Below are 27,356 nucleotides of genomic sequence, written 5' to 3' on the forward strand. Positions count from 1 at the left end.
TGCTGTACAATGCATTTTATTCTACAGTCTGGGAAGGGGACATGGGGGCCGACACTGATATACAGAGAACAGGGGTCGGGGTGGCGGGGTCTGTCAGTTGCAGCCGGCGGGGGTCACGGGAGTTACTCCTCGTTCAGCCCCTTCTGCAAAAGAACAGAGAGAGAAAGCGAGTGTCAATACGAAGGCAAAGACGTGGGAGGGAAGATGGGAGGGGAGAAGAGGTGACAGGAGAAATGGGGAAGGAGAGGAGAAGAGGGGGTGGGGTCAGAGGAGGGGGAGGGGCAGCCCCGCCATGGCCCACCTTGGCTCCGATGTCGCGGCTCTTGGCCCGCAGCTTGTTGACCTGGGACTCGGCGATGTCAGCCCGCTCCTCCGCCTCGTCCAGCTCGTGCTGCACCTTCCGGAACTTGGCCAGGTTGGTGTTGGCTTGTTCCTCCTGCCGGGGGAGAAAAAACGGGGTGTTACCCTGTGCAACTGCCCGCTACTGGGTCTGCAGCGCAGCCCAGAGTTCAGCATGGCCAGGCCCCTGCATCTACCTGGCTACTGCCCCAAGGCAGGGGGTGCCTGTCCCACTGGGGACACAGAGAAGAAAACGGGATGTGTTAACCTGTGGAACTACCCACCACTGGATTTCCAACAGATAAGGCCTCAGGGAAGAATAGGAGGGGGCCAGCTCCCCTGTACTGATTGGTTACAATCCATCCATTCTTCCATTTTTTCATCCAACTTTTCCATCAACTCTCCATCTATCCACCCACTCAACTGTCCACCTGCCCATCCATCTGGGTTCTGGGGTCCGGGGGAGGAGGAGGTCTGGATTCCAGAATGCATCATGGGGAGGATCTAGAAGTTCTGGACACTCACCGCCTCCTCGGCCTGCCGCTTGTAGGCTTTGACCTTCAGCTGGAGTTTGTCCACCAGGTCCTGGAGACGGATCAGATTCTTCCTGTCCTCCTCAGTCTGGAGAGATGAGGGGGGAGGGGGGAAGAAATTCTGGATTCAGCCAGTGGCTCTGGAACCCAGCTGCTCGAGAACCATGGGGGTCTGGATTAATCCCCAACCTCCGTTCATGACCATAAGTCTATGTGTGCTTCCTCAAGTGGGGGTGGTAACAAAAGAGCCCCATAATTACTCTAGACCTGTCTAAAACCCAAGGGCTGCTGGGGTATCCTTGATCTACAATTTAAAAAGGCCAGTGTGAGGGGTGATGGTTTCTAGATCCATCATGTTCTAGACCAAAAGCCAAGCCAGTTAGTAGTTGGTTGTAGAGCAGGACTGGGTAAGAGCCTGGCTCTAGAACAGTACGATGGCTGGGGATGCTGAGATACTCCTGGCTGTTACTGTAGACTATGGAGGTAACCCATGGGGATTTCATGCAGGGTTTGAGACTATGGAGGGAATGGTGTTCTTGAGTTTGGCAATGGAACAGAGCTATGGCAATGGGTGTGCTATGCTCTAGAGTAGGGGTGGGCAAACTTTTTGGCCTGAGGGCCGCATCGGGTTTAGTAAATTGTATGGAAGGCTGGTTAGGGGAGGGGTTCATGGGCCGGCCCCCACCTCCTATCTGCCCCCCCGGGGACTCCTGCCCCATTCAACCCCCCTGTCCCCTGACTGCCCCTGGACCTCTGACACCCCATCCAACCCCTCCTCTCATTCCTGATGGCCCCCCGGGACCTCTGCCCCATCCAACCATCCCTTCTCCCTGTCCCCTGATTGTCCCTGGAACCCCTGCCCCTGACTGCCCCCTGCCGCCCCATCCAAGCCCCCTTCTTCTTCCTGACTGCCCCCCCGGGACCCCTGCCCCCATTCAACCCCCTGTTTCCCCCCTGACCACCATCCACACCCCCGCCCCCTGACCACCACCCCGAACTCCCCTGCCCTCTATCCAACACCCCCTGCTCCCTGCCCCCTTACCGCGCTGCCTGGCTGGCGGTGCTACAGCCCCACTGTCTGGCTGGAGTCAGGCCATGCCACCACCCGCACCGCGCAGCACAGAGACCAGGTCAGGCCGGGCTCTGCAGCTGCGCTGCCCCAGGAGCTCACAGCCCCACCGCCCAGAGCATTGCGCCAGCAGCGGAGTGAGTGAGCTGGGGTTGCAGGGGAGGGGGGAGAGCAGGGGAGGGCCCGGGGTCTAGCCTCCTGGCCAGGAGCTCAGGGGCTCTAGAATATGTGAAAACTATTCTAGAACAAGTCAGGGAAGTCTATGGCCTGTAATACACAGGAGATCTGGCTAGATGACCACAATGGTCCTTTCTGACCTTGGATCTATGACTCTAGGTCATCTATGGTCTAGCATAGATCAGGTTATGTTCTGTGCCACATGTCCCACGTTCTCGAGCGGATAGCTTGTGTTCTGGTGCAGAGGTTTCTGGAACAGGACATGCTCACCGAGGTCTACAATGATCAGTAAGATGTTCTAGACCAGGCAAACAATTCTGTAGCATGTGTCTTGAGTGCGATGCTCAAGTCCTAGTGTGGGATGGTCAGAAGCCAGGTATTTGCGATTCAGAACAGCTAGGATGATGTTCTGGATAGGACCGTACATGCCCTGGGGCATGTGTCATATGTTCTAGAGAATACATAGCGTGTTTGGGGGCAGGCTACTTGTGTTCCATGTCAGTCAACTCGTGTTCTAGACTGCAAGTTCTGGGGCATGCACTTCAGGTTCTAGAGCACACATTGTGTTCTAAGGCATGCAACTCGCATTCTGGAGCATATCATTTGTATTCTGGACTGCAAGATTTACAGCTCCTCTTGTTTCCAGACTCACCCCCTCCCAGCAGGTACCTGGTAGGTGAGCTCCTTGATGCGGCGCTCTGATTTGCGCAGGCTCTTGATGCTCTCCGCATTGCGCTTCTGCTCCGACTCCAGCTCGTTCTCGAGCTCCCGGACACGCGCCTCCAGTTTCTGCAGCTGCTTCTTGCCGCCCTTGAGGGCCAGCTGCTCGGCCTCATCCAGCCGCAGCTGCAGGTCCTTGATGGTCTGCTCCATGTTCTTCTTCATCCGCTCCAGGTGGGCGCTGGTGTCCTGCTCCTTCTTCAGCTCCTCCGCCATCATCGCCGCCTGCGGCCAGAAAGAAAAGTCATTCCCTGCCCCCCTGAGCCAGCCAGTACCCCCACCCTGGGGCCAGGTCGGAGCCGGTGCCCCCTACAGGGCACAGGCCCCCTGTCCCATTCCCTCGCACTCACGTCGGTGATGGCTTTCTTGGCCTTCTCCTCGGCATTCCTGCACTCCTGCACGGCCTCCTCCACCTCTGTCTGCAGCTGGGACAGATCCGCCTCCATCTTCTTCTTCTGGTTGATCAGGCTGGTGTTCTAGATCAGTGGGTGAGGGGAGATAAGCTCAGAGGCAGCATCGTTCCATCAGATCTAGAGATAGTTCCCTGACAGCTCAGGATCCGAGCCATCTGAGCTCCTTCCCTGGTGGGCTAGAATCCCATGCTGGCAGGTCTGTTCTAGATTTGCCTCTCTGGGAGAAATGCCATTCCCTAAAATGTTCTAGCTCCTTGATCTTGAATTAAATGGAATCAGGTGGTGGTTGTTGAGACTCAAGCTCTAGATTGGCCTAAAACCAGCTGGTGGTCTGTACAGGCACCAGACAAATAAGAGACTCTTGTCTCTCACACACAGAGCAGTGATTATTTTCTAGACTTATCTCACTCAAAATGGGCATATTCTAGTCTATTATCTGCACAAAAGGAGTAATTATCATATTCTAGACTGTCACCCCACCCAAATGTTCTACATTACTGCCCCAGCCAAATGGTGCAGTGATCCCAGGATGTTATTTTACCTGACCAAGACAAGTTCTAGACATTTCCCCCAAGCAATCAGGACACTGGCCATATTATACATATATTCTAGACTATCACCTCACTCAAAACATGTTTGTCATGTTCTAGACTCTTAGTCAGACTAAACTGGGTGATAACCATCTTCTAGATGATTATTCAGAACAAATAAAGTGATGTTTATATTTCAGAGTATTATCCAGAACAAATAAAATGGCCACCATGTTCTAGATGACTATTCTGAATGAACTTGGCAATGGCCATCTTCTAGACTACTATCCAGAAAGTGCTGAGCTCTAGTCATGTTTCAGAGCATCACCCAAACCCATTCCTGTCATGAATGAACAGGGAAGCCCATATGGTTGTGATCTTGTGCTACGTTGTTTTCCAGACAGAGTGGATATTCTAGACTATTAGTGGATATTCTAGACTATTATCTAGAACAAATCAAGTGGCAATCACATTCTAAATGGTTATCCATTTAGACACAAAAATGGCAGTATCGAGGCTCTAGACCACTTCCTAGGGCAAACAAAGTGCTGCTCATGTTCTGGATTACAATCCAACCTCAACACAGCAGCACACACACTCTAGATTATGGCTGTCATGTTCTAGATCACTCTCCAGACCCAACAGGGCAGTGTCAATGTTCTAGGCTCCTGTTATGAATGAACAGGGAAGCTCACATGGGTCAGTGATGGGAACCGCTGCTGGGGCCAGGTTTTCTGTAGTGGACCAAAGGGGATTCCGCTCAAGGGGTCAGATGTCGGGGGTCCCCATCTCTCTCACCTGGGTGTGGAGCAGCTGGACTCTCTCGCTGGCTTCTATCAGCTCCTGCTCGGCCAGTTTCCGGGCACGCTCCGTCTGCTCCACCACGGCTCGCAGCTCCTCCAGCTCGGCCGTCAGCAGGTTGTTCCGCCGCTCCACAATGGCGATGTTCTCCTTTAGGTCCTCGTTGGCCCGGACGACGTCGTCCAGCTGGATCTGGGTGTCCTGGGGTGGAGGGAGAACAGGCCATGAGTGGGGAGACAGGACATGGCCAGGACCCTCCCCTCCACAGCACAGCACCCCTAGGGCCAGGCTGGGAGACAGGGAACCACTGGGACCCCCTCACAGCACAGCGCCCCCTGGAGGTACCTTGAGCAATCCCTGCAGCAGCTTGACTTGCTTCTGGGCCTCGGCCGCCATGCGGTTGGCGTGGCTCAGCTGGATCTCCATCTCGTTGAGGTCGCCCTCCATCTTCTTCTTGACTCTCAGCGCCTCGTTGCGGCTGCGGGTCTCGGCGTCCAGCGAGGTCTGCAGCGAATCCACCACCCGCAGGTGGTTGCGCTTGGCCTGCTCCATCTCCTCGTCCTTCTCCGCCAGCTTCCGCTCGAAATCCGCCTTGAACTGGTTAAACTCCAGCTGGGCCCGCAGAATCTTCCCCTCCTCGTGCTCCAGAGAGGCCTGGGGGTGGTGGGAGGAGGGAGGATGAATGAATGAGAGAAAAGAGAGAGAGAGATTAATACAAAGAAAGAAAGAAAAGGAGAGGGGAGGCGGAGAGAGAAGGAAGGAGTAAATATATCAGAGGAAGAATGAAAAATGAGGCAGAAAGAATTAAAGAATGAATGAAAAGGGGAAGAGTGAATGAAATAGGAAGAATGGAGAAAGGATTGGAAAGAGAGAGAGAGAGGAAAAATGAAATCCCAAATAAGAAAGAAAGAAGAAATATGTTAAAGGAAGGATGAAAAAAGACAGAGAGGAGGAAGGAGTGAGTGGAAAAAGAAGAGTGGATGAAGAGGAAAGAATGGGGAAGGCATTGGAAAGACAGAGAGGCAAAATGAAACCAGAAATGAAAAAGAAGACAGGGAGAAAAAAATGAATCCAAGACAGAGGGAGAAAGAAAGAAGGAATGAAGAAAAGCAGAGTTGGAAAGAAAGAAGAAATTAATGAAGGAGGAGAGGAATGGAGACCAAAAGAGAGAGAAGAAATGAATGGAAGGAAAAGATAGAAAGAAGGAATAAAGAAAAGCAAAGAAAGAGAGGAAGGAGAAATCAATAGAAAGAAAGAAAGAAAGAAAGAAAGAAAGAAAGAAAGAAAGAAAGAGTGAAAAAAGCAAGGGTGAATGAAAGGGGAAGACCGGGGAAAGGGTTGGAAAGAGAGAAAGGGAAAATGAAATCAGAATAGGCAGAGCCGGTGCTGGGGGGTTCCCGGCTGACCCCCACGCAGCTCTGGGAAGGGGTTCCCGGCTGACGGTGCTGGGGGTTCCCGGCTGACCCCCACATGGCTCTGGGAAGGGGTTCCCAGCTGATGGCACTGGGGGGGTTCCTGGCTGACCCCCAGGTGGCTCTGGGAAGGGGTTCCCGGCTGACCCCCATGCAGCCCTGGGAAGGAGTGCTCGGCTGTGCCCCTCACCTCAGCCTCCTCCAGCGCCGCCTGCAGCTCCATCTTCTCGGCCTCCAGCTGCTTCCGCACCTTCTCCAGCTCATGAATGGTTTTGCCGCTGGTTCCCAGCTGCTCCGTCAGGTCCGAGATTTCCTCTGCGGGGAGAGAGAGACCGCGCTAAGCCGGAGGCGGGTCATGGCTAGGGTGGGAGATTGTCCTATCCCAGCGTGGGGCCACGGGGCGCTGTGCTGCAGGGAGCGGGGGCAGAGGGTGCCGGGGAGTGGGCTGGGGAGTCTCACCCTGTAGGTTCTTGTTCTCCCTCTTGAAGGTCTCCAGATGCTCCAGCGACTCCTCGTAGGCGTTCTTCAGCTTGAAGAGCTCGGTGCTGAGTGACCGCGCCTCCTTCTGCGACGACTCCAGCTCCGTCTGCGACTCCTCGAACTTCTGCTTCCACTCGGACAGGATCTGGGGGGTGGGGTGGGGGGTGAGAGAGTCACCCCAATGGATGAGCCTTCTGCTCAGCGGAGAAAACTCCCTGCTCTGGGCCCCTCTCCCTTCTCTCCCCTTTCTTCTAGCTTTTCATTCCTTCCTGCTTTCCCTGTCCTCGGTCTCTCCCCCTTTCTGTAGATTCTAAGCCCAGTCACCCATGTTTCCAGCCCATATCTGACAACTGAGCTAGAACATGTCTTAAGAGACGCCAGTTCTTGATTTAAAGATGCCAAGTGACGGAGAAGCCACCATCAGCCTAGGCTGGCTCCTCTAAGGGTTACTTCCTGTGCCCGTGAAAAATTTGCACCTTATTTCTAGTCTGAACATGTCGTACTTCAGAGTTCAGGCACTGGTCTCGTTCTCCTTTGGGTGTTGAGATTCAAGAGTGCCCTACCAGAAAACCTCTTGCCTGGGTAGATCCTTGTAGACCAGGGATCGGCAACCTTTGGCCCGCGGCTCGCCAGGGTAAGCACCCTACTTACCCTGGTGAGCCACGTGCCAAAGGTCGCCGATCCCTGTTGTAGACCATGATCAAGTCACCTCGTAAGCTCTGAGATATTATGGTCTCCCCATCTTCGAAAGGAGAACGAGACGGGAGGGGGGATGGAAATGTTGACTTTTCGGGGAAACAAATTTTTTTACCTCTTAGCAACCCAAATGAGAATGTTTTCTGCTGAAAAATACCCAATTGTTGGGTGCTGAAAAGTATTTTTTGCCTTTCTTGGCTCTATTTCATTCATTCTTTGGCTCTGTTTCATTCACTCGTTCTTTATTTGGCTCTCTCTATTTCGGTTTCTTTCCATCTTTCACCCTGTCTATCTTTTGCCCCCATTTAAGTCTCTCTTTGCTCTCTTTCATTCATTTGTTCATTGGCCTTTTATTCAATTTTTCTTTGTACTTCCTGCTCTCATTCTTTGACTCCTTCCCTCTAGTCCATTTTTACTTTTGTTCCATATTTTTGTTCTATTTTATTTATATTTGGTTTTGCTTCTTTCTTTCCTAGGCTCTATTTCATTCCTTCTGTGCTCTGTTTCCTTCTTTATTTCCTTCTAGTCTTTCTTTCGTTCATTCACTCTGTTTTATCCCTTCCTTCCTTCCTTGATTTTATTTAATTTGATATTTTTTGGCTTTGTATTCAATTTTTCTGCGGCTCTACCTCCTCCTTTCTTTCCTTGCCTCTATTTAATTCATGCTTCATTTCTTTAGTTCTGTTTTATTCTGTCTTCCTTTGGCCCTGTTTCATTCTTTCTTTGCTCTACTTCATCCATTCATTCATTCTCTCTCCCGCTCTCTCTCTCCCCCAGTCCCACCTTGTCGAAGTTTCTCTGCTTCTTGTCCAGGGCGGCTGCGGCGGCATTTGACCGCTCCACGTCCACCATCAGGTCCTCGATCTCATTCTGCAGCCGGTGCTTGGTCTTCTCCAGTGACGAGCACTTGGCGTTCACGGCCTCCACAGCCTCCTCCGCCTCCTGCAGCCGCTGCGCCAGCTTCTTCCTGCCACCGGGGGGCGACAGACACCATCGGTCACCAAAGAGCAACCTGGGCTCTTCCCCACCTCCCTCAGCCTTGGAATTACAGGGGGTTCCCAGCAGAAAAATGCCTGTGACTGATGGTCTGGACCATTCTAGACAAGTTCTCCGTAGAAAATTACCAAGACACTGGATTGACACGTGGGATTCTTATATTCTAGACTGCTCTAGACCATTGTAGACAATCTTCCAGCTGTACATGACCAAGACACTGGCAGGATGAATGGGAACCTTATGTTCTAGACCCTTCAAGACAGAAGGAGTTTCTGGTCCATGGTGAGGAATAGAGAGAGACACACACACCTTCACTTCAGGGCAAGATGGAAGGAAATAGGAGAGATGGTGGGAATGTCAAACCAAGCACAGGATAGGATTAAAGGAAAAGAAAGGAAAGGAAAGGATGAACAGGAAGAACAAACAATCAGGAAGGAAGAATGAACAGAAAGAAAGGACAAGAAAAAAAAAGAACAGGAAGATGAAAGGAAAAAAGAAAAAGAATGAGACAAACAATAAAAAAGGAAAAAAGAAAAAACAGAAGGAATGCAAGAAGGAACAAAAGAACAAAAAAGGATGAAAGGAAAAAAGAACAGGCGGACGAAAGAACAAACAAATGAAAAGCCAACAGAAAGGAAGCAAGAGAGATGGGAAGACAGAACAAACAAAACAAGAAATGAAAGAACAACAGAAAGAAAGAAAAAATGACAGAACAAACAAGAGAATGAATGTGAAAAAAAAGAATGATTGAGAGAAACAAGAGGAGCGGATGAAAGAAAAAAGCACAAAAGAATGAGAATGCACAAAAAATAAAAGAACAAGGGAACAAAAAGAAAATAGGAGGGATTGAATGAGAGGGTGAAAGCAAACAGGAATGGAAGAACGGGGGAATGGAAGGGTTCTAGACCGCTCTAGACAAGTCCCCAGGAGAAAACATCCAAAACACTGGCCTGCCACATGGGATCCTCATGTTCCAGATGGCTCTAGAGCATTCTAGACAAGTTCCCAGGATGGGGGGAAGGCAGGGAGGGAGACGGCGATAGGGAAAGCCACCTGGCACTCACTTGGCCTCCTCCAGCTCCTCTGTCCGCTGGATGGCGTCCGTCTCGTACTTGGTTCTCCACTGCGCCACCTCGGAGTTGGCCTTGGAGAGCGAGCGCTGCAGCTCGGCCTTCGCCTCCGTCTCCTCCTCGTACTGCTCCCGCAGCAGGTCGCAGTCATGCCGGGCTGACTGCAGCGCGTGGGCCAGGGCGTTCTTCGCCTGGGGTGGGGGACAAAGAGCTCTGCCGGTGCCCCTCACTCCCGACCTGTAGCCACCTGCTAGTCCAGCCCTGCCCCCTGCCAGCTCTGCCGGTGCCCCTCACTCCCGACCCGCAGCCCCTGCCCGTCCAGCCCTGCCCCCTGCCAGCTCTGCCGGTGCCCCTCACTCCCGACCCGTAGCCACCTGCTAGTCCAGCCCTGCCCCCTGCCAGCTCTGCCGGTGCCCCTCACTCCCGACCTGTAGCCACCTGCTAGTCCAGTCCCACCCGAGCTCTGCTGCTGCCCCTCACTCCCAACCCGCAGCCCCTGCCCGTCCAGCCCTGCCCCCCCCCAGCTCTGCCAGTGCCCCTCACCCCCGACCCGTAGCCACCTGCTAGTCCAGCCCCTCCCCCCCAACTCTGCCGGTGCCCCTCACTCCCGACCCGCAGCCCCCTGCTAGTCCAGCCCTTGCCTTGGCCTCTTCCTCCAGTTGTCTCTTGAGATCTTCCAGCTGTTGGGTGTACGTCAGCTTCCCCCGTGTCAGCTGGTTGACCAGCGCATCCTTCTCGTCCAGCTGCCTGGCCAGCTCACCTGGGCGCAGGGCAGAAAGGAAGAATAGGGAACCATCCGTGGGGACCCTGCACCCCTCACCCCAGTGTACGAGGACCATGAGGGGGGCTCCCAGGGGTGCGGGGGGAGGATCCCTCATATGGAGTGCACGGGGTTGGGAGAGAGCTCTTGGGGGGTCCCCCAGGGAGGGGCAGAGGGCGGGGAGGAGGGTTAGAGGGCTCAGGGGCTTGTACATGGCGTGTGGGGTGCAGGGGGGAGGAAGGGGACATGGGGGGCGAGGAGGGGGCTCCCAGAGGGCACATCCCTCATGGGGTGGTCAGGAGGATGCAGCAAGACTCTCAGGGGCGGGTGGGGGAGTCCCAGGGGCATAGGGGTCAGGGAGGGGGGTCCCAAGTTTGCAGGGGATACCAGTGGTGCAGGGTTCCAGGGGTGTAGGGCGATGGGGGGGTTCCAGGGGGCAGGGCGATGGGGGGTCCCCACTCACCGTTCTCAGCCTGGAGCTTGGCACGCTGGGTGGTCAGGTCGTTCACCATGCGCTGCGCCTCCTCGGACTTGGTCCTGTGTTCGTTCATCTGGTCCTCCACCGTCCGGCACAGCTTCTCCAGGTTGGCCTGGGGAAGGGGAGACGTCGGGGGGGGCGAAGGGAAGGAAGAGGGGAAGAAACCAACGCAAGAATGAAGGAGCGACAGGAAAAGGAGACCCCAAAAAACCAGGAGGGCGGCAGAAAGAGAGGCACCTCCCCCTGCCCACTAGCTTCGGCCCCACCTCCCTGCCTTTGTCTGGCCCTCATGAGCACCGGTTCTAAGTAGGAGGAAGTGGCTCCTCCCCCACTGATGCTGCCCTCACAGCTAAGATCGGCCCCTCCATCCTTAGCCCCTCCAACTACCCATGGCCCCTCCCCTCCATCGGCCTGCCCCCGGGCACCTTGGCTTTGAGCAGCTGCTCCAAGTTGGAGCTGACATCATCCAGCTCCAGTTTGAGCTCGCTCTTCTCCTTCTCCAGCTTCTGCTTGACGCGCTGCAGGTTATCGATCTGCTCGCCCAGCTCGGCCACCGAGTCGGCGTGTTTCTTGCGCAGGGTGGCGGCCGTGGCCTCGTGCTGCAGCGTGGCCTCCTCCAGGTCCCGCCGCATCTTCTGGAACTCCGCCTCCCGCTTCTTGTTCATCTCGATCTGCACTGAGGTGGCGCCGCCCGCCTCCTCCAGCCGCTCGCTGATCTCCTCCAGCTCCCGCGACAGGTCCGAGCGCAGCTTCTCCACCTTGGCCCGGGCCGTGCGCTCTGCCTCCAGCTCCTCCTCCAGCTCCTCGATGCGTGCCTGCAGCCGGAGAGAGACCCATGGGCTTAGACAGGCCTAGAACATCTCACATGCTAGAGCAGGCAGGAACACGTGGGGTAGAGGAGCAAAGGTCCTCAGCCAAATCTGGAACATGACATATGCTAGATACGATAGAAAAGTTCTAGAAACAAAGGTCATTAGCCAGATCTCACACACCCAGTTTCACATACAGCATGTAGACATCCTAGGTCATGGGAAAGAATGCTTTGGGTTCCAGAAGTAAAGTGCCTGAACTGGGTCTACAACACGCAGCTCCAAAGGACAGAATGTAGATGTTCTAGATCAGGGAAAGCGTGGTGGGTCTAGAAGCAAGTGGCCTTAGCAGCATCTAGAGTGCCCAATGTTGAAAATGACTGGTGGACATTCTAGAGCAGGGAAGGAATAGTACGGGTTCTGGAGATTCCCTGTTCAAACAGGAGAGAGCTCAGATAACCCATTTCTTTAAACAGATCTAGACCCCACAGCACCAAATAAAACATGTAGGCGTTCTAGAACATTATACAAGTAGTCTAAGTTCTAGAAGCAAAGGACCATAGGCTCTGACCAATATGAGATCTTCTCCCTTTTGGGGCATGCTGTTCTACAGCAGAGAGGAAGAGAATTTTCCTGAGAGACAAAAGAGGGGACCCTCAATGTCTCTATTGGTTCTAGACTTTCGATGGAGGAGAGCTCCTCCTTCCTAATTCTCGACCGGAGAGAAACGGGGGGAGGGATTGTGGAGACACCCCCAAGCAACACAGAGTAAAGTCTGGAGAGGAGATGTGCACTGAGATCATCCTGCTACCAGCCCAGCTAGGCGGGGAGCATTTCTGTACCCCAACTCTGGTGACGTACAAGCCAGCCTGCCTCACCTGAAGCTCTTTGAGCTTTTTCTGGAGCTGGGCAGCTATCAGTTGCTCATCCTCGATCCGGGCATTCAGTGCGCTGAGCTCAAAGTCTTTCCTGAAGGAGACAGAAAACAAGTTCTCTCTCTAGCTCTGCGAGGGGAGTGGGGTCTAGTGGTTACAGCAGGGGGCTGGGATCCAGGACTCCTGGATTCTACCCCTGGCTCTGGGAGGGGAGTGGGGTCTAGGGGCTAGAGTGGGAGGTTAGGCGCCAGGACTCCTGGATTCTACCCCTGGCTCTGGGAGGGAGTGGGGTCTAGGGGTTAGAGCAAAGAGGGGCTGGGAGTCAGGACTCCTGGTTGGTGACACAAGGAGGCTCCTACTTTTTCAGCTTCTCGTCCAGCTGCTGCTTGTCATTCTCCAGGTCCATGATGCTCTCCTGGGCCAGTTTCAAATCCCCTTCCAGCTTCCTCTTGGCCCGTTCTAAGTCCATGCGGATCTTCTTCTCCTGCTCCAGGGAGCCCTCCAACTGAGAGAGAAAGAAAATGAACCCAGGAACTCGGGGTCCGCTCAACAGGATGTTTTTACTGGGAAATCCCCCAGTGATGGATCACCCTCCATCGGAGACACTCTGCTCTGTGATTCCCCCTGACACCCTCCCTGGACCCCTCAGAGATAACCTCTCCAGACACAACATCCCCCAGAGTCTAAGGAGTCACCAAACGGGGAGGAAGTAATAACCTATCAGTAATGCCATCTAGCTCCTTAGCCCCATCCCAGGCTGCTGGTACTTACGTCGTCCACCTGCTGCTCCAGCTTGACCTTGGCTTTGGTCAAGGTGTTGACCTTGTCCTCCTCGGCCTGCAGGTCGTCCAGCGCTTGCTGATGGGCCTCCTGCAGGGCCTTCTTCTCCTTGGTCAGCTTGGCGATTATCTCATCCAGCCCGGCCATCTCCTCTGTCAGGTTCTTCACCTGCAAGTAGATAAATCAGGTGGGTTTAGATATTGGGTGGCCCAATGGGCAAAGCTCAGTGTTGGAGATTAGTGGCTTCATGGCAGGGTGGAGGATTGAGGCCACTTAACTCAAAACAGCAATCCTTGAATCCACTTGACCAACCCAACGCAATCATCCCTCATGCCACTGAACCAACCCAACCATCCTTGATGACACTCAACCCAACCCAGCCATCCCACAGGCCACTCAATCCAACCCAGCCAGTCTTGAGAATGCTCAGTCTAACCAGGTCTCAGGCCATGAAATCCAACCAACCCAACCAACCTTGTGGCCACTCGCCTCAGCCTTGATACCACTCAACCGCAGTAGTCTTGAAGCCACTTATTGCAAGTCAAACTCCCGTCTCTGCCCTCACCTTGTTCTCCGTCGCGTGTTTCTCCTTCTCCACCTTGGCCAGGGTCAGCTCCAGGTCGTCAATGTCCTTCTTGAGCTCCGAGCACTCGTCCTCCAGCTTCCTCTTCTTGGCCGTCAGCTCAGCATTCATCTCCTCCTCGTCCTCCAGCCGCTCCGTCTGCTCCTTCACCTTGGCCTCCAGCTGGATCTTGTTCTTGATCAGCTGGTCGCAGCGCTCCTCGGCATCTGCAAGATTGTCTTGCTCCTGAAAGGAAAGAAGAAAAAGATGGAGAGAATGAAGGAAAGAAAGAGTGTGATAGGTTCATAGGTGAAGCACGGGGTTCAAGGATAGGGGAATCCCTTCTTCTAAGCCTACAGGGCAGGAGTTGGAGCTCCTCCATGGGTGTCAGGAGGATTCAAACGGGGGGGATCTCCATCATTCATGGCCCAACCCAACCTCACTGACCACGGGGCCCAGAGGGGTCAAGGGGGAGGAACACTTCCATCACTCACAGCCTGCACTTGCAGCTGGAGGTCGTTCTTCTCCTGCAGCATAGAGACCATCTTCTCCTCCAGCTCCTTCCTCCGGGCCTCCGACTTCTCCAGCGCCTCCTTCAGGCGCCCAAACTCCTCCTTCATGGCCAGCATCTCCTTCTCCGTCTCAGCGCTTTTCAGGAGCGGCTTGATCTTGAAGTAGAGCTTCATCCAGGGCCAGTTCTTCACCCCCATGAAGGCCCGGATGTTCCACTGTATAACCAGCAGGGAGTCCCTGGCAGGGAGGGAGGCCACATGAGCTGAAGCTGTGAACTTCCCCACAGCAGTGCCCAAGCCAGAAATGGCTACGAGCTGCCCTACAACAACGTCTCCTATGACACCTTCGCACCCCACCCTACCTGCGTTCCAAGATCTTCTTAAATTCAAGGCGGGAGAGGAGGCCCCGGGACTGGGCCTGGAGGCGGGTGATGATCCGGGCGAGCCGCTCATCACGCATCTCCTCCAGCAGCCCCAGCAGCCCGGCCTTGAAGAACACCTGGGACAGCCAGCGAAATACAAACATCAGCAGAGCGCCCCCTAGCACCAGGCTGGGACCCCACCCCGGCCCAGCGCCCCCTAGCACCAGGCTGGGACCCCACCCCGGCCCAGCGCCCCCTCGCACCAGGCTGGGACCCACCCCAGCCCAGTGCCCCCTAGCACCAGGCTGGGACCCACCCCGGCCCAGTGCCCCCTAGCACCAGGCTGGGACCCCCCCCCGGCCCAGCGCCCCCTGGCACCAGGCTGGGACCCCCCCCCTTCCGACCCAGCGTCCCCTAGCACCAGGCTGGGAGATAGGCCACAGCTGGGACCCCCCCAGCACAGTGCCCCCTAATGCCCGCACAACCGTATGGTCCCTGATCCCTAGAGGTGTGGCTAGCTGTGCCCCACAGGCTCCTCCCCCTCACCTTGGTGTGTCCGAATTTGTACTGGCTGGAGTCGATATCGAGGGAGCCCAGCAGCTTTTCTGCCCCCTTGCGGCTGTCGATGAACTGGCCCTCGGGGATGGCCGCGGGGTTCAGGATACGGTACCTGGGGGGAGGGGTTCGTTAGTGACCCTGGATCTCTGAGGCCGTCCCGTGGTGGTGCGAGCTTCCCCTGCAGCAGTGCCCCGGGGGGCCACACCCACCTCTGTCTGAAGTCCCCGTAGAGGATGCGGTTGGGGAAGCCCTTCCTGCAGATGCGGATGCCCTCCAACACCCCGTTACAGCGCAGCTGGTGCATCACCAGGGGGTTGTCCATCACCCCTGGGGGCGGGAAAACGGGGGTTAGTGATGGAAAGGGGTGGAGCCTGGCAGTCACAGGCCCCTCCCTTTAGCTCTTGGCCATGCCCTTTGCCTCTGAAGAGGGGGTGGATAGGGAGCTTTATTCATGCAAATAAAGGCCCCGCCCCTTCCCACTGAGCCACGCCCCTGTGCCCTTAGCCCTGCCCAGCACCTTTGGGCAGGGATTGATTTGGGTGGGGGGCAATGTATGCCCGTTAGGCCACACCCACTCTGCTCTTTAGGTAGGGACAGAAGTGGAAGGGGGCCCAATCTATAAACCACGCCCCCATCACATGCAGCCACGCCCATTTTCCCATTAATCACACCCCTCGGCCATAGGGAGAAATAGAGTTATGCAAAAAATGAACATGCCCCTCTTCCCCTTAGCCCCGCCCCTCTTCCTTTAGCCAGGTCCCCTCACCTCTGGGGAGGGATGGAGGGCAACAGAGACAGGAAATCCATGCAGACATACTCCTCACCCCCTCATCATTTAGCCTTTGGCCCTTAGCCACACCCCTCTCCCCTTTAGGACCGTCCTCCAGTCCTTAGCCATGCCTCCTCCCTCTGAACAGCCCTGAGCAACCATGGAGCCTGTGACTTCCCCTCCCCCGGGGGGGGGGTAGCGGCGCCCAGTGGGCAGAGGCCGGGGGGGGGATCACGTGCCTGGAGCCTTGATCTCATTGGGGATGATGCAGCGGACGAAGTGGGGGTGAGTTGAGCGCAGGTTTGTCATCAGCTTGTTCAGGTTCTCCTGGGGGGTGGGGAGAGAGATGGAGAGAACAGGACAGAAACGGCGGGATGGATGGATAAAGAGAATGAGGCAAAGAGAGGCAGAGAGGAATGGAGAGAACAAGAAAGAAAGAAAGAGAAAGAAAGAAAGAAACGAGAGAGATGAACAATGAAACACAGAGAGAAAAACAGATGGATGGAATGAGAGAGAAGGGGGCAGAGATGGATGGAATGAGACAGAAAGGGGGGCAGACAGATGGATGGAATGAGACAGAAAGGGGGGGGCAGAGAGATGGATGGAATGAGAGAGAAAGGGGGGCAGAGAGATGGATGGAATGAGAGAGAAAAGGGGGCAGAGAGATGTATGGAATGAGAGAGAAAGGGTGGCAGAGAGATGGATGGAATAAGAGAGAAAGGGGGGCAGAGAGATGGATGGAATGAGAGAGAAAGGGGGGGCAGAAAGATGGATGGAACGAACAGAAAGGGGGGCAGAGAGATGGATGGAATGAGAGAGAAAGGGGGGCAGAGAGATGGATGGAATGAGACAGAAAGGGGGGCAGAAGGGTGGATGGAATGAGAGAGAAAGGGGGGGCAGAGAGGTGGATGGAATGAGAGAGAAAGGGGGGCAGAGAGATGGACGGAATGAGAGAGAAAGGGGGGTAGAGAGGTGGATGGAATGAGAGAGAAAGGGGGGCAGAGAGGTGGACGGAATGAGAGAGAAAGGGGGGCAGAGAGGTGGATGGAATGAGACAGAAAGGGGGGGCAGAGAGATGGATGGAATGAGACAGAAAGGGGGGGCAGAGAGATGGATGGAATGAGACAGAAAGGGGGGCAGAGAGATGGATGGAATGAACAGAAAGGGGGGGCAGAAAGATGGATGGAATGAACAGAAAGGGGGGCAGAGAGGTGGACGGAATGAGAGAGAAAGGGGGGCAGAGAGATGGATGGAATGAGACAGAAAGGGGGGCAGAAGGGTGGATGGAATGAGAGAGAAAGGGGGGGCAGAGAGGTGGATGGAATGAGAGAGAAAGGGGGGCAGAGAGATGGACGGAATGAGAGAGAAAGGGGGGTAGAGAGGTGGATGGAATGAGAGAGAAAGGGGGGCAGAGAGGTGGATGAAATGAGACAGAAAGGGGGGCAGAGAGGTGGATGGAATGAGACAGAAAGGGGGGCAGAAGGGTGGATGGAATGAGACAGAAAGGGGGGCAGAGAGATGGATGGAATGAGAGAGAAAGGGGGGCAGACAGATGGATGGAATGAGACAGAAAGGGGGGCAGAGAGATGAATGGAATGAGACAGAAAGGGGGGCAGAGAGATGGATGGAATGAGAGAGAAAGGGGGGCAGACAGATGGATGGAATGAGACAGAAAGAGTCAAGGAGAAGCAAAGAAGAAAGAAGAAGAAACAGAGAGAGACAAGGGGGTCTGTTAGGAATCGCGTCTGGCAGAGTCGATCCTACAGCAGGTCAGGACCCTAGCTCTGCCGCCCGCCCCCGGGCCCCCTTACCCTATGCAGCGCTGACACCGTCTGGAAAGATGAACCCTTCTTCTTTGATCCTTTCCCCTTCCCGCCATCATGGGCTGTGAGGGAGAGAGACCCGCACCCATTAGAAAGGGAATGGGGACTAGTGGTTAGAGTGGCGAGGAGGGGCTGGGAGCCCAGGACTCCTGGGTTCTTTCTCTGGTTATGGGAGGGGAGTGTGGTCTGGTGGTTAGAGTGGGGGGGCTGGGACTCAAGGGAGAGAGGTCTTACCTGCGTCAGCCCCCGCATAGTTGGCGAAGAGGAGGGCAAGGAGTTTGAGGGAGGATTTCTGGTAGAGCCCCACCACTGTCTCATTGAGTGGGTCCTTGTTCTTCTGCAGCCAGCCCAGGATGTTGTAGTCCACCGTTCCGGCATAGTGCATGAGGGAGAAATGCGCTTCCGGCTTCCCCTTGATGTTCCGCGGCTTGCCGAAGTTGCCTGACTTGCCCAGGTGGTTGTCGTAGAGCTTGGCCTTGAAGGTCATGTCCGACGCCTTGGGGAACATGCACTCCTCCTCCAGGATGGACATGATGCCCATGGGCTGCAGGACAGAGACACCACAGGCAAACAGCAAAGGATTAAGGCTGCCTCTCTACCCTTAACTCTGCCCCTCATGAGAGACAGACTTCAATTCCATGATCATGTGCTGTATTCCCACAGGACCCTGCCTCAATTAGCGCCTGGCCTAGCCGGCTCTGGGGCTGAACGAGGGCTGTGTCTGCCGACCCTGCCTCAATCAGCGCCCAGCTCCGGGCCCAGCCAGGCCTCTGTCTGCTGGACCCTGCCTCCTTCAGCACCTGGCATGGACTGAATCAGGCCTGTGTCTGCCAGCCCCTGCCTCACGAGTTGCAAGGCATGGAGTGAATGAGGCAGGGGCTGCAGGAGCAGAAAGGCCGGTCTTGGGGCTAAGCAGCTGAATGCTGCCCTGGAGAATTAGATTCTCTCCCTGCCAAATTCTTGTAGGCCCTGCCTCAGTGTCCAGAGTGCCCCGAGCTCTCACCTGGAAACTGACATTGTAACTGATGTGACGTTGCTGTGGAAAAGGACAACGCTGTCCTACAGCTTGTCAGGACAGGTTTTTCCAGGAGAGATAGGGAGGTTTTAATGCCATTGGACAAGGCACTGGCAAAACCTCATCGGGGATCCGGTGTGCAATTCCGGTCACCTGTTCCAGAAAGAGGGCGTCCTACCGGGACAGGTGCTGAGTGAAGGGCTGCTGGGACAATCAGGGGAACGGAGACCAGGTCTTATGGGAGGCAAATGAAAGAGCTGGGCCTGGTTAGCATCAAACACAGGCTGAGAGGGGATCTGAGTGCTCTGAATACATTGTGGGAGGGAGAAGAGCTGATGAAGCGAAAGGAGAACGTCAGCATAAGAGCAAAATGGATGAACTGGCCAGGGATCAGCCAAGGCTGGGAATGAGACGCAAAACCCGACTGTAGATCCTACTCCAGCGGCCGCGACGGAGGCGTGGAGGGTCACGATGGAGTGGCGGTGGGAGGTACCTTCTCAATGAGGTCTATGCAGGCCTGCAGGTCCATGCCGAAGTCGATGAACACCCACTCGATCCCCTCCTTCTTGTACTCCTCCTGCTCCAGCACGAACATGTGGTGGTTGAAGAACTGCTGCAACTTCTCGTTGGTGAAGTTGATGCAGAGCTGCTCGAAGCTGTTGAACTGGGGAGGAGGTTGGGGAACAAGAGACGAATTAGAACAAAAAGTACCCTCTGCTATGGTGAGACCATAGAGGCATCTGGGGAAGACATACCAGAGTGTAACTGCGCCTGCCAGGTGGTGCTTTTCTATAGAGCCTCCTAATGGAGGAAGGGAGGAACTGCACCACAACCAGCAGTCCCTACAGTGCCCTCTGCTGGGAGAGGCTGGGGCTGGAGTAGCTGGGAGCTCCCCCACAGCCAGTGCCCCTGCCCTGCTCCCTACAGTGCCCCCTGCTGGGGGAATCACTTACATCAAAGATCTCAAAGCCAGCAATGTCCAGCACCCCGATGAAATACTGACGCGGCTGCTTCGTCTCGAGGGTGTTGTTGATCCTGGTCACCATCCAGCCGAACATCTTCTCATACACGGACTTGGCCAGGGCTCCTACAGCATAAGATACCTGGGGGATGACAGATGACTTGGTTACCTATTGCTCTTGCAGTCTGAGAGGGTGAATCCCAGGCCTGGTGGTCCCTGGGCATGGATCCCCCCACTCTGGGCTGAACTCATGAGTCCCATTTCCAATCACCCAGGCTCAATTCAGGTGAAAGCAAGAATGAAAGAAAAGAATGAGAAACAGGGAAGAAACAGTGAAATGTAAAGAAAGAAAGAAAGAAAGAAAGAAAGAAAGAAAGAAAGAAAGAAAGAAAGAAAGAAAGAAAGAAAATGAAAGTTAGGATGGAAAATAGAGATGAAGCCGTGAGAGAAGGAGAAACACACAAAGTAAAAGAATAAAAGAAAGAAAAACATCAGAAGAAACCGAGACAGAAAGCATGGAAGAAAGAAAGGGAAAGTGAACGAAATAAAAGAAAGAATGAGACACAAAGAAAAAGTGAAAGAAAAAACTAAGACACAGAAAGAGGAGAGGAAAGGAGTGAAAAAGGAGAAGGAAAGAAGGAAGTGGGTTCTCACCTGCTGGACAGTCTGCCCCTTGGTCACATATTCGTTCCCCACCTTGACCCGTGGGTGAACAAGCCCCTTCAGTAGATCTGACGAGTTCAACCCCATCAGGTAGGCAGATTTGTCCGCCTCTGGAAAAGCAAAGGAGACAATGTTTGTCTTCCATTCCCCCAGCCCTGGGCATGACTAATCCCCACCCTGCATTGGCCCCAGTCGCCACCGGTGCCCACCCTCGGTGCCGTCAGGCTCGGCCTGCTCCTCGCGCTGCTTCTGCTTGAACTTCATGTTCCCGAAGTGCATGATGGCGCCTGTCAGCTTGTACAAGGAGTTCTTCTCCTCCTGAGTGAAGCCCAAGATGTCAAAGGCGCTCTGTGGTGGGAGAGGGACAAAATGTCAAAGCTTCCAACTGAAGAAGAGGCAGCAATGGCTTCCCAGCCAGTGGTCCCTTGAGAGTCTTCCCAGCCCCCTGCTGCCCCTGGCTATACTCACATCGGTGGCTATCAACTCTTCAGCATCATCGATGGACGACACCGTGGTCTCTCCTTGGGAGATGAAGGCGTAGTCATATGGGTTGTTGGTCACCAGCATCATGTCTGCAGAGGGAAGCTGATGGGTTACGGATGGACACAGGATCCGTGTCTATATGACGCATCTGCACAACTCAAGTCAGTGAAGGAGTGAGGATGCCACTCAACCGAAACCAGCTCAGCAAGGAAAGGTCAAGGACTTGGGGCCACTCAGTTCAATTCCTCAAGACCTGAATTCACTCAACCCAACATGAGTCCAATCACCCAGACTCAACAGGACTTGAGGACACTGAATTCAGCTCTTCTGGATTTGAGGGATTTCAGCCAGACTTGAAGATGCTAAGCTCAATCTAACAAGACTGGAGGCCATGCAACTCAACAAGATTTGATGCCCCTAAACATTCTAAGATGTGAGGACGCTCAGCTCATTTCAAATCAACACGACATATGGTCACTCCACTCTACCTGCAAGACTCAAGGGAACTCAGTTTAAGGATACTAGAGTTCATCATCTCACCGAGACTGGAAGGGATTCAACGCAAGGATACTGGAGGTCACTCCGCTTGAATCAGACTCAAGGGAACTCAACTTTACTTAGGGATACGAGAGTCCAGTTGCCTTAACAAGATTTGTGGACACACCACTCAACTCATGAAGACCCGAAGCCACTCAACTAGACCAACGCATGGAGACATGAGGCTGTTCAGTACAGCCCAAGCACCGTCTGCCTGGGTTGCTGAAGATTCTCACCCAGGAGTTCTGGCTTCTTGTTGGACAGGATCTGGTAGTAGATGTGATAGCTCCTCTCGGATTTGAGCTGGCAGATGACCCGGGATTTCTCCAGGAGATCTGAGGGAAAGGGGAAAAGAGTGGGTTAGAGAGAAGCTATGTGGAGAGGCAGAGAACAAACATGAATCCATGAGGCACGGGATGGAGGCAGAGAACATCAACATTCATCACACTCACAGGTCTCTATATCAGCTGAAGCCAACTTCCCCGTCGCCCCGAAATGAATCCGGATGAATTTACCCTAGGGAGGGAGGGAGAATGCTCAGGATTAGAGGCTAATACAGCAGGGATAGCCCCACAGACTCCAAACACAGACCCCTTCCCCCGACTCCCACACAGCCCCGCAACCTTCTTCCCCACAGCCACTCACCCCATACATGGCCCTTCAGACCTCAAACCCCATAGACAGCCACAGAGACTTCTCCCCCAGATCTCCCACCTGACATACAGCCCCACAAATCTCCTTCCCTATAGACTCTCCAATCCAAGACACTGCCCTTCAGACTCCCAAACTCCATACACAGCCCCATAGATCCCTCCCCCAAAGACACCTCCACCCGGCACACAACCATACAGACCTCTCCCCACAGACATATAACCACACAACCTCCTTCCCCACCGCCCCCACCCCATAACCTCCTCCACCGACCCCCACATCTGAGACAACAGCCCCATGGCTTCCTTCTCCAGAGCTCCCACCCCAGACACAGCCCCACATGCCCCTCCCCCAGCTCTCCACCTCCACCCCGATTCCAGGACACTCACGAATCGGGACGAGTTGTCGTTCCTCACGGTCTTGGCGTTGCCAAAGGCCTCCAGGGCAGGGTTGGCTTGGATGATTTGATCCTCCAGGGTCCCCTGAGTGAGAAACATCATACAGGTGAGGGGAAAGGAAAAGGAAATAATCAGAGGTCAGAAAGGGAGGCGCGAGACAGAGAATGGGTGATGGGAAGAATGAGAGATAGATGGATGGACATATGTGAGGATGGACAGACAGACATGGGGATGGATGGATGGGTGAACAGATATAGGAATGGGACAGATAGATGGGTACAGAGATGGAGGGATGGGGATGGATGGATGGTAGCAGATAAACGCAAGGCCAGGGATGGACAGACTAGTAAAGGGATGGACATGGGGATAGGCATAGGCGGATAGACATGGGGATGGATACAGGCATAGATGGATGGTTCAGATAGATGGGTGGAGGCCACACCTTGCTCTTGTCCACCTGTTCCTTCTTGCTGCGGTCACTGATGGCCGCGATGACGGCAAAGTACTGAATGACCCGCTTGGTGTTCACGGTCTTCCCCGCCCCGGATTCTCCGCTGGGGTACAGGAGGGGAGAGAGTGAGACACAGCCCCTCCTGCCTGTGTCCCACCCACCCCGAGCACTGGAGAAGCAGGAAGACTCCATGCAGAATTCAGGAGTCAGGACTTCAAAGAGGGGGCGGGGCTTCAGAGTGGAGGCAGGGAGGTTAAAACTTTAGTAGGTGGGGCTAAGACTTGAAGGGTCGGGGCTACAATACAAGAAGGGTTAAAACTTTGGGGGGCAGGATCAAACTTCAAGGGGGCTGTTAAAGGTTTTGGGGTGCAGTGATTTTGTGGGGGGGAGGGGGTAAGAGAGTAAGGGATGGGGTGACACTCACGTGATGAGGATGGACTGGTTCTCCCGATCTGAAAAGAAGAAGGGGAGGAGAAACAGCATGAGGTGGATAGAAGCTACCTAGCCCCGTCTTGCCCACCCCAGAGTGCCCTCCACCCAGATCAGAGTGGATATCCTGTACCCATCCACATGTGCTGATAGGCAGAGAGGGAAAGGAAGCAGTGGGATAGGTCTGCAGGTTAGGGGGTTATGCTTAGGGATAGAGACTATGGCTATGGCTAGGGGTATAGTTAGGGTTAGGGGTATATTTAGGGTTATGATTATGGGTATAATTAGGGTTAGGCTTATGGATAGGAGTATAATTAAGGTTAGGTTTATATTTATGATTATGGCTGGAGTAGAGTTAAGGTTAGGGTTATATTTATGGTTATGGTTAGGGATATAGTTAAGGATAGGGTTATGGCTGGGGTAGAGTTAAGGTTAGGGTTAGGGTTAGGGATATAATTAAGGATAGGGTTATGGCTGGGGCAGAGTTAAGGTTACGGTTATATTTATGGTTACGGGTATAGTTAAGGATAGGGTTAGGTCCCTACCCGTCAGCATGTTCTGGTAGGCGTTGTCAGAGATGGAGAAGATGTGGGGCGGGGCTTCGCTTCTCTTCTTGCCCCTGTAGGCGCCCACCACCTCCGCGTTATAGACTGGCAACCACTTGTAGGGATTGACCGTCACGCAGAACAGCCCCGAGTAGGTCTGGAGAGGAGGAATGGGGGGGGGAGGGAAGGCCGGAGAGAGGGAAGATAATAGAGATGATGCCTCCCCTGTGATCCAGGAAAGGAAAAAATGACACACCCAACCTCCATCTAGAATAGGGGTGCGCAAACTTTTTGGCCCAAGGGCCACTTTGGGGTTGCAAAACGGTATGGAGGGCCAGGTAGGGAAGGCTGTGCCCCCCCCAAACAGCCTGGCCCCCACCCCCTATCCGCCCCCTTCCACTTCCCACTCCCTGACTGCCCCCCTCAGAATCCCCAGCCCATCCACCCCCCCTGCTCCTTGTCCCCCTATCCGACCCCTCCCAGGACCCCCATCCCTAACCGCCCCCCGGGATCCCACCCCATCCAACCCTCCCTGCTCCTTGTCCCCTGACCAACCCCTCCCAGAACCCCACTCCCCAAACTGCCCCCCTGGGACCCCACCCCCATCCAACCCCCCCTTCCCTGTCCCCTCACTGTCCCAACCCCTATCCACACCCCCGGCCCCTGACAGGCCCCCTGGGACCCCTGACCTATCCAACCCCCCCACACTCCTTGTCCCCTGTCTGCCCCCTCCCGGGACCCCTGTCCCTAATTGCCCCCCCCAGGACTCCACTCCCTATCCAACCCCCCTGCTCCCTGTTCCCCCCTCCGGGGACCCCCCGGGAACCCACCCCCATCCAACCCCCCCTGCTCCCTGTCTCCTGACCGCTGCCCCCGAACCTCCGCCCCTCCAACCGACCCCTGTCCCCTGCCTGCCCCCCGAGACCCCCTGCCTCTTATCCAACCCCCCCGCCCCCTTACCATGCCACTCAGAGTGGCAGAACTGGCTTATTGGAAAGCCTGGGAGGTTGGCGGGTGCAAGCCGCGCTGCCTGAGCAGCGGCGTGCCTGCAGGGGAGGGGCCGGGGGTAGCCTCCCTGGCCGGGAGCTCAGGGGCCGGGCAGGACGGTCCCGCGGGCCGTAGTTTGCCAACCTCTGATCTAGAAGAAGAGATAATGCCACCCAATCCCAGTCTAGAAGGAGAGGACACCCCCACCAATACGGAATGACACTAACATCCTTGATCTAGAAGGGGAGCGGAAGCCCCTCCTCCAGAATTGCTCTAACCCTCCCCCCCGATCTAGAAGAGACATTGAGTTTCTGCTCTAAAATGGCTCCAATGCCCCGATCTAAAACAGTGAATGAGTTTCTTTTCTAGAACGGCTCTAAACTAGAAGATGGAGAGAGTCCTCAACCCCTGAACCTCGGATCTAGAAGATGGACTGATTTGCTGATGTAGAAGGGCTCTAAACAGAGCCATTGGATGGGGAATGGCTCTAAAGTCCCCTGATCTAGAACGTCCGACTCCAGAACGGCTCTAGATGTAGAGCTCCCAGAAATACTACAGCACCGACGCAGGGGTGGGTCGCACAGCATGGAGGTCTGGGTATTTTCTCCCTTGCCCCACGGGGGAGGCCGGGGAAGGGAAGCTGGCAAAGCCCAGCAGGGGGCACCCCCCGCAGACTCACATAGATCATCCAAGCGGCGTATCGCTCCTTGAGGTTGTAGAGCACGGCCGGCTCATGCAGGAACGTCAGCATGGCCATGTCCTCGATCTTGTCGAACTTTGGCGGGTTCTGCTGCATGATCTGATCCTCCTTCACCGTCACCGTCTGCAGGGACACCCGCAACACACACACCGAGAGAGCCCCGGGCAGCGTTAGCGTGGGGGACCATGGGGAGGCAGGTGCCGTCTGGGGCAGGCAGCCCCCAGAGGAACCAGGATTAGCCTCCAGGGGGCACTGTAGGAGTTGCGGGGGGAGGAGTTTGGGGGCCCCCTGAGGTGAACTCATGAGGGGTAGGGGCTGGAGGGGGGTTCCCTGGAGGAGGAGGAGGGGTCACTTTGGGGGTGTTGGGTGTATTGTGTGGGGGAGGAGCAGTCACCCCTTCATGAACAGGGGCCCCAGGATGCACTGAGGGGCCCCATGGAGGATGGTGTCTGGAGCCTGTTGGGGGCGCTGTGCTTGGGGGCAGTGGCACTGGAGGAGGGCAGGAGAGAGCTGTGTGGATGGGGCTGTCTGGGACTCCCCCCACCCCACACACCCTCCCCCGCACCTGGCCGGTCTCGGTCTCGGCGGTGACTTTGCCCCCATCCCGGGAGACAATCTTGGCCTTGACAAACTCCTCCTTGGGGTCCGGCACGAAGATGTCCTTCTTCAGGTCGAAGGGCCGGGTCTGCGCTTCGAGCCGCAGCTTGTCCGACTGGCGCAGGTAGGGGGCGGCGGCCCCAAACTCAGCCATCTCTGCGTCCGGCATGGCGGGCTCTGCGGGCGGCAGCAGGGTGGTAGGTAACCCAGGCCCCTCCCCAGCCAGGATTCGAACCCACAGCCCTGGGGTGCTGTAGTTCCCTGACAGACCACGAGGGGCAGACCCCTCCCCGAGCATCCCCGGGGTGCTGGAATTGGTGGGGTACACTTCCTACAGCTGCTAACAAGGGGCAGCAACCTCCTTTTGCTGAGGGGTCCCCGTATAACCAGCCCCTGCACCCCACCCCAGAGCCAACCGCATCTCAGAGCCAGGCGAGGGGTCCCCATATAACCAGTCCCTGTGCCCCACCCCAGAGCCAGCCGCATCTCAGCACTGGGTGAGGGGTCCCTGTATAAGCAGCCCCTGCGCCCCCTTCCCCCAGACGGGCCGCATTTCGGTGCCCGGCGAGGGATCCCTGTATAATCAGCCCCTGCGCCCCACCCCAGAGCCAGCCGCATCTCAGAGCCAGGCGAGGGGTCCTGTATAACCAGCCCCCGCGCCCGCCCCAAGACAGGCCGCATTTCGGCCTACCTTTTCTTTTCCTCTGACGCTCCTGCGGGGGAAGAACGAGGTGGGCTGGGCTGGCTGCCACGGGGCTGGAGTCCTGTCAGGCAGAGGGAGCAGGTCAGAGAGGAGCCGGGGATCGAGGGATGCCCTTAGAGGGGCCCAGACCTCCACGCCCCATCCCACATCCACCATTCATGTGAGACACCCCCCCTCAGGGCAGGGCCCAGCCCCACCAGGAGGGGGCACACACACACACAATGACAGAAACACAAAACCTCTCAGCCCCCCACAACTCCAGCCCCCCCTTCAATCTCACCCCGACTCCCCCAATACCACACATCCCCACAGAAACCCCAACCCCTCTGTACCACAGCTCCCCCCATCCTCTTCCTCCCAAATTCCCCAGGGAGCCCCCCATCAACCCCCTAAAATTGCTAGCACCCTCCAACTCCTCGTCCCCCCCCCCCCGGGGACGCACCAGAGCCTCCCATCCCCCTACATCCCCTGGGAAGACCCCCATCAGCACCATAACACTGCTAGCACCCTCCAGCCCCTTCCCCCCATGCTCCCCCGGGAGCCTCCACACTCACAGGGAACCCCACATCCCCCCTTTCCCCTTGCCCCAACCAGAGGCCTGACCCCCCCATTCCCTTTGCCCCCCAGGGATCACCCCCCCCCCAGAGCTCTAACATTGGGGACCTACCTCACACCGACACAAACGGGGGGCTGTGGAGGGGCGGCCGAGGTG

The 27,356-nt window shown here is 55.6% G+C and overlaps 1 protein-coding gene across 1 annotated transcript; it reads right to left on the reverse strand.

Annotated features, from left to right (window-relative positions):
* LOC128846376 (myosin-7) lies at positions 1 to 27,330 on the reverse strand. Its single transcript, XM_054045433.1, has 40 exons — positions 27,312 to 27,330; positions 26,633 to 26,705; positions 25,910 to 26,118; positions 25,324 to 25,467; positions 23,658 to 23,814; positions 23,108 to 23,135; positions 22,675 to 22,786; positions 22,224 to 22,316; positions 21,636 to 21,699; positions 21,420 to 21,518; positions 20,632 to 20,735; positions 20,373 to 20,511; positions 20,155 to 20,273; positions 19,493 to 19,642; positions 19,033 to 19,203; positions 17,759 to 18,068; positions 17,513 to 17,586; positions 15,941 to 16,028; positions 15,142 to 15,259; positions 14,921 to 15,044; positions 14,375 to 14,511; positions 13,995 to 14,250; positions 13,504 to 13,746; positions 12,930 to 13,106; positions 12,518 to 12,663; positions 12,162 to 12,252; positions 10,900 to 11,289; positions 10,460 to 10,586; positions 9,878 to 9,996; positions 9,231 to 9,427; positions 7,954 to 8,137; positions 6,454 to 6,619; positions 6,185 to 6,309; positions 4,928 to 5,236; positions 4,580 to 4,783; positions 3,189 to 3,314; positions 2,788 to 3,063; positions 865 to 960; positions 302 to 436; positions 1 to 143 (listed from the first exon to the last, which is right to left on the reverse strand). The coding sequence occupies exons 3-40, from the start codon at positions 26,108 to 26,110 to the stop codon at positions 123 to 125; spliced, it is 5,820 nt and encodes a 1,939-aa protein (XP_053901408.1). The 5' UTR covers positions 26,111 to 26,118; positions 26,633 to 26,705; positions 27,312 to 27,330; the 3' UTR covers positions 1 to 122.
* Positions 27,331 to 27,356: the final 26 nt, after the last annotated feature.

Source organism: Malaclemys terrapin, chromosome 12 (genome assembly GCF_027887155.1).
Source record: "Malaclemys terrapin pileata isolate rMalTer1 chromosome 12, rMalTer1.hap1, whole genome shotgun sequence".
Taxonomy (NCBI): Eukaryota; Metazoa; Chordata; order Testudines; family Emydidae; genus Malaclemys; species Malaclemys terrapin.

What these genes read in the sequence shown, in the direction of transcription:
- LOC128846376 (XM_054045433.1), bottom strand. Translation starts at nt 26,110, where the DNA reads ATGCCGGACGCAGAGATGGCTGAGTTTGGGGCCGCCGCCCCCTACCTG. An exon ending in ACGACAACTCGTCCCGATTC is followed by an intron (nt 21,700 to 22,223) that starts GTGAGTGTCCTG and finishes CTCCCTCCCTAG; the next exon opens with GGTAAATTCATCCGGATTCA. An exon ending in CTGGACGAGAAGCTGAAAAA is followed by an intron (nt 12,253 to 12,517) that starts GTAGGAGCCTCC and finishes TGTCTCCTTCAG; the next exon opens with GAAAGACTTTGAGCTCAGCG.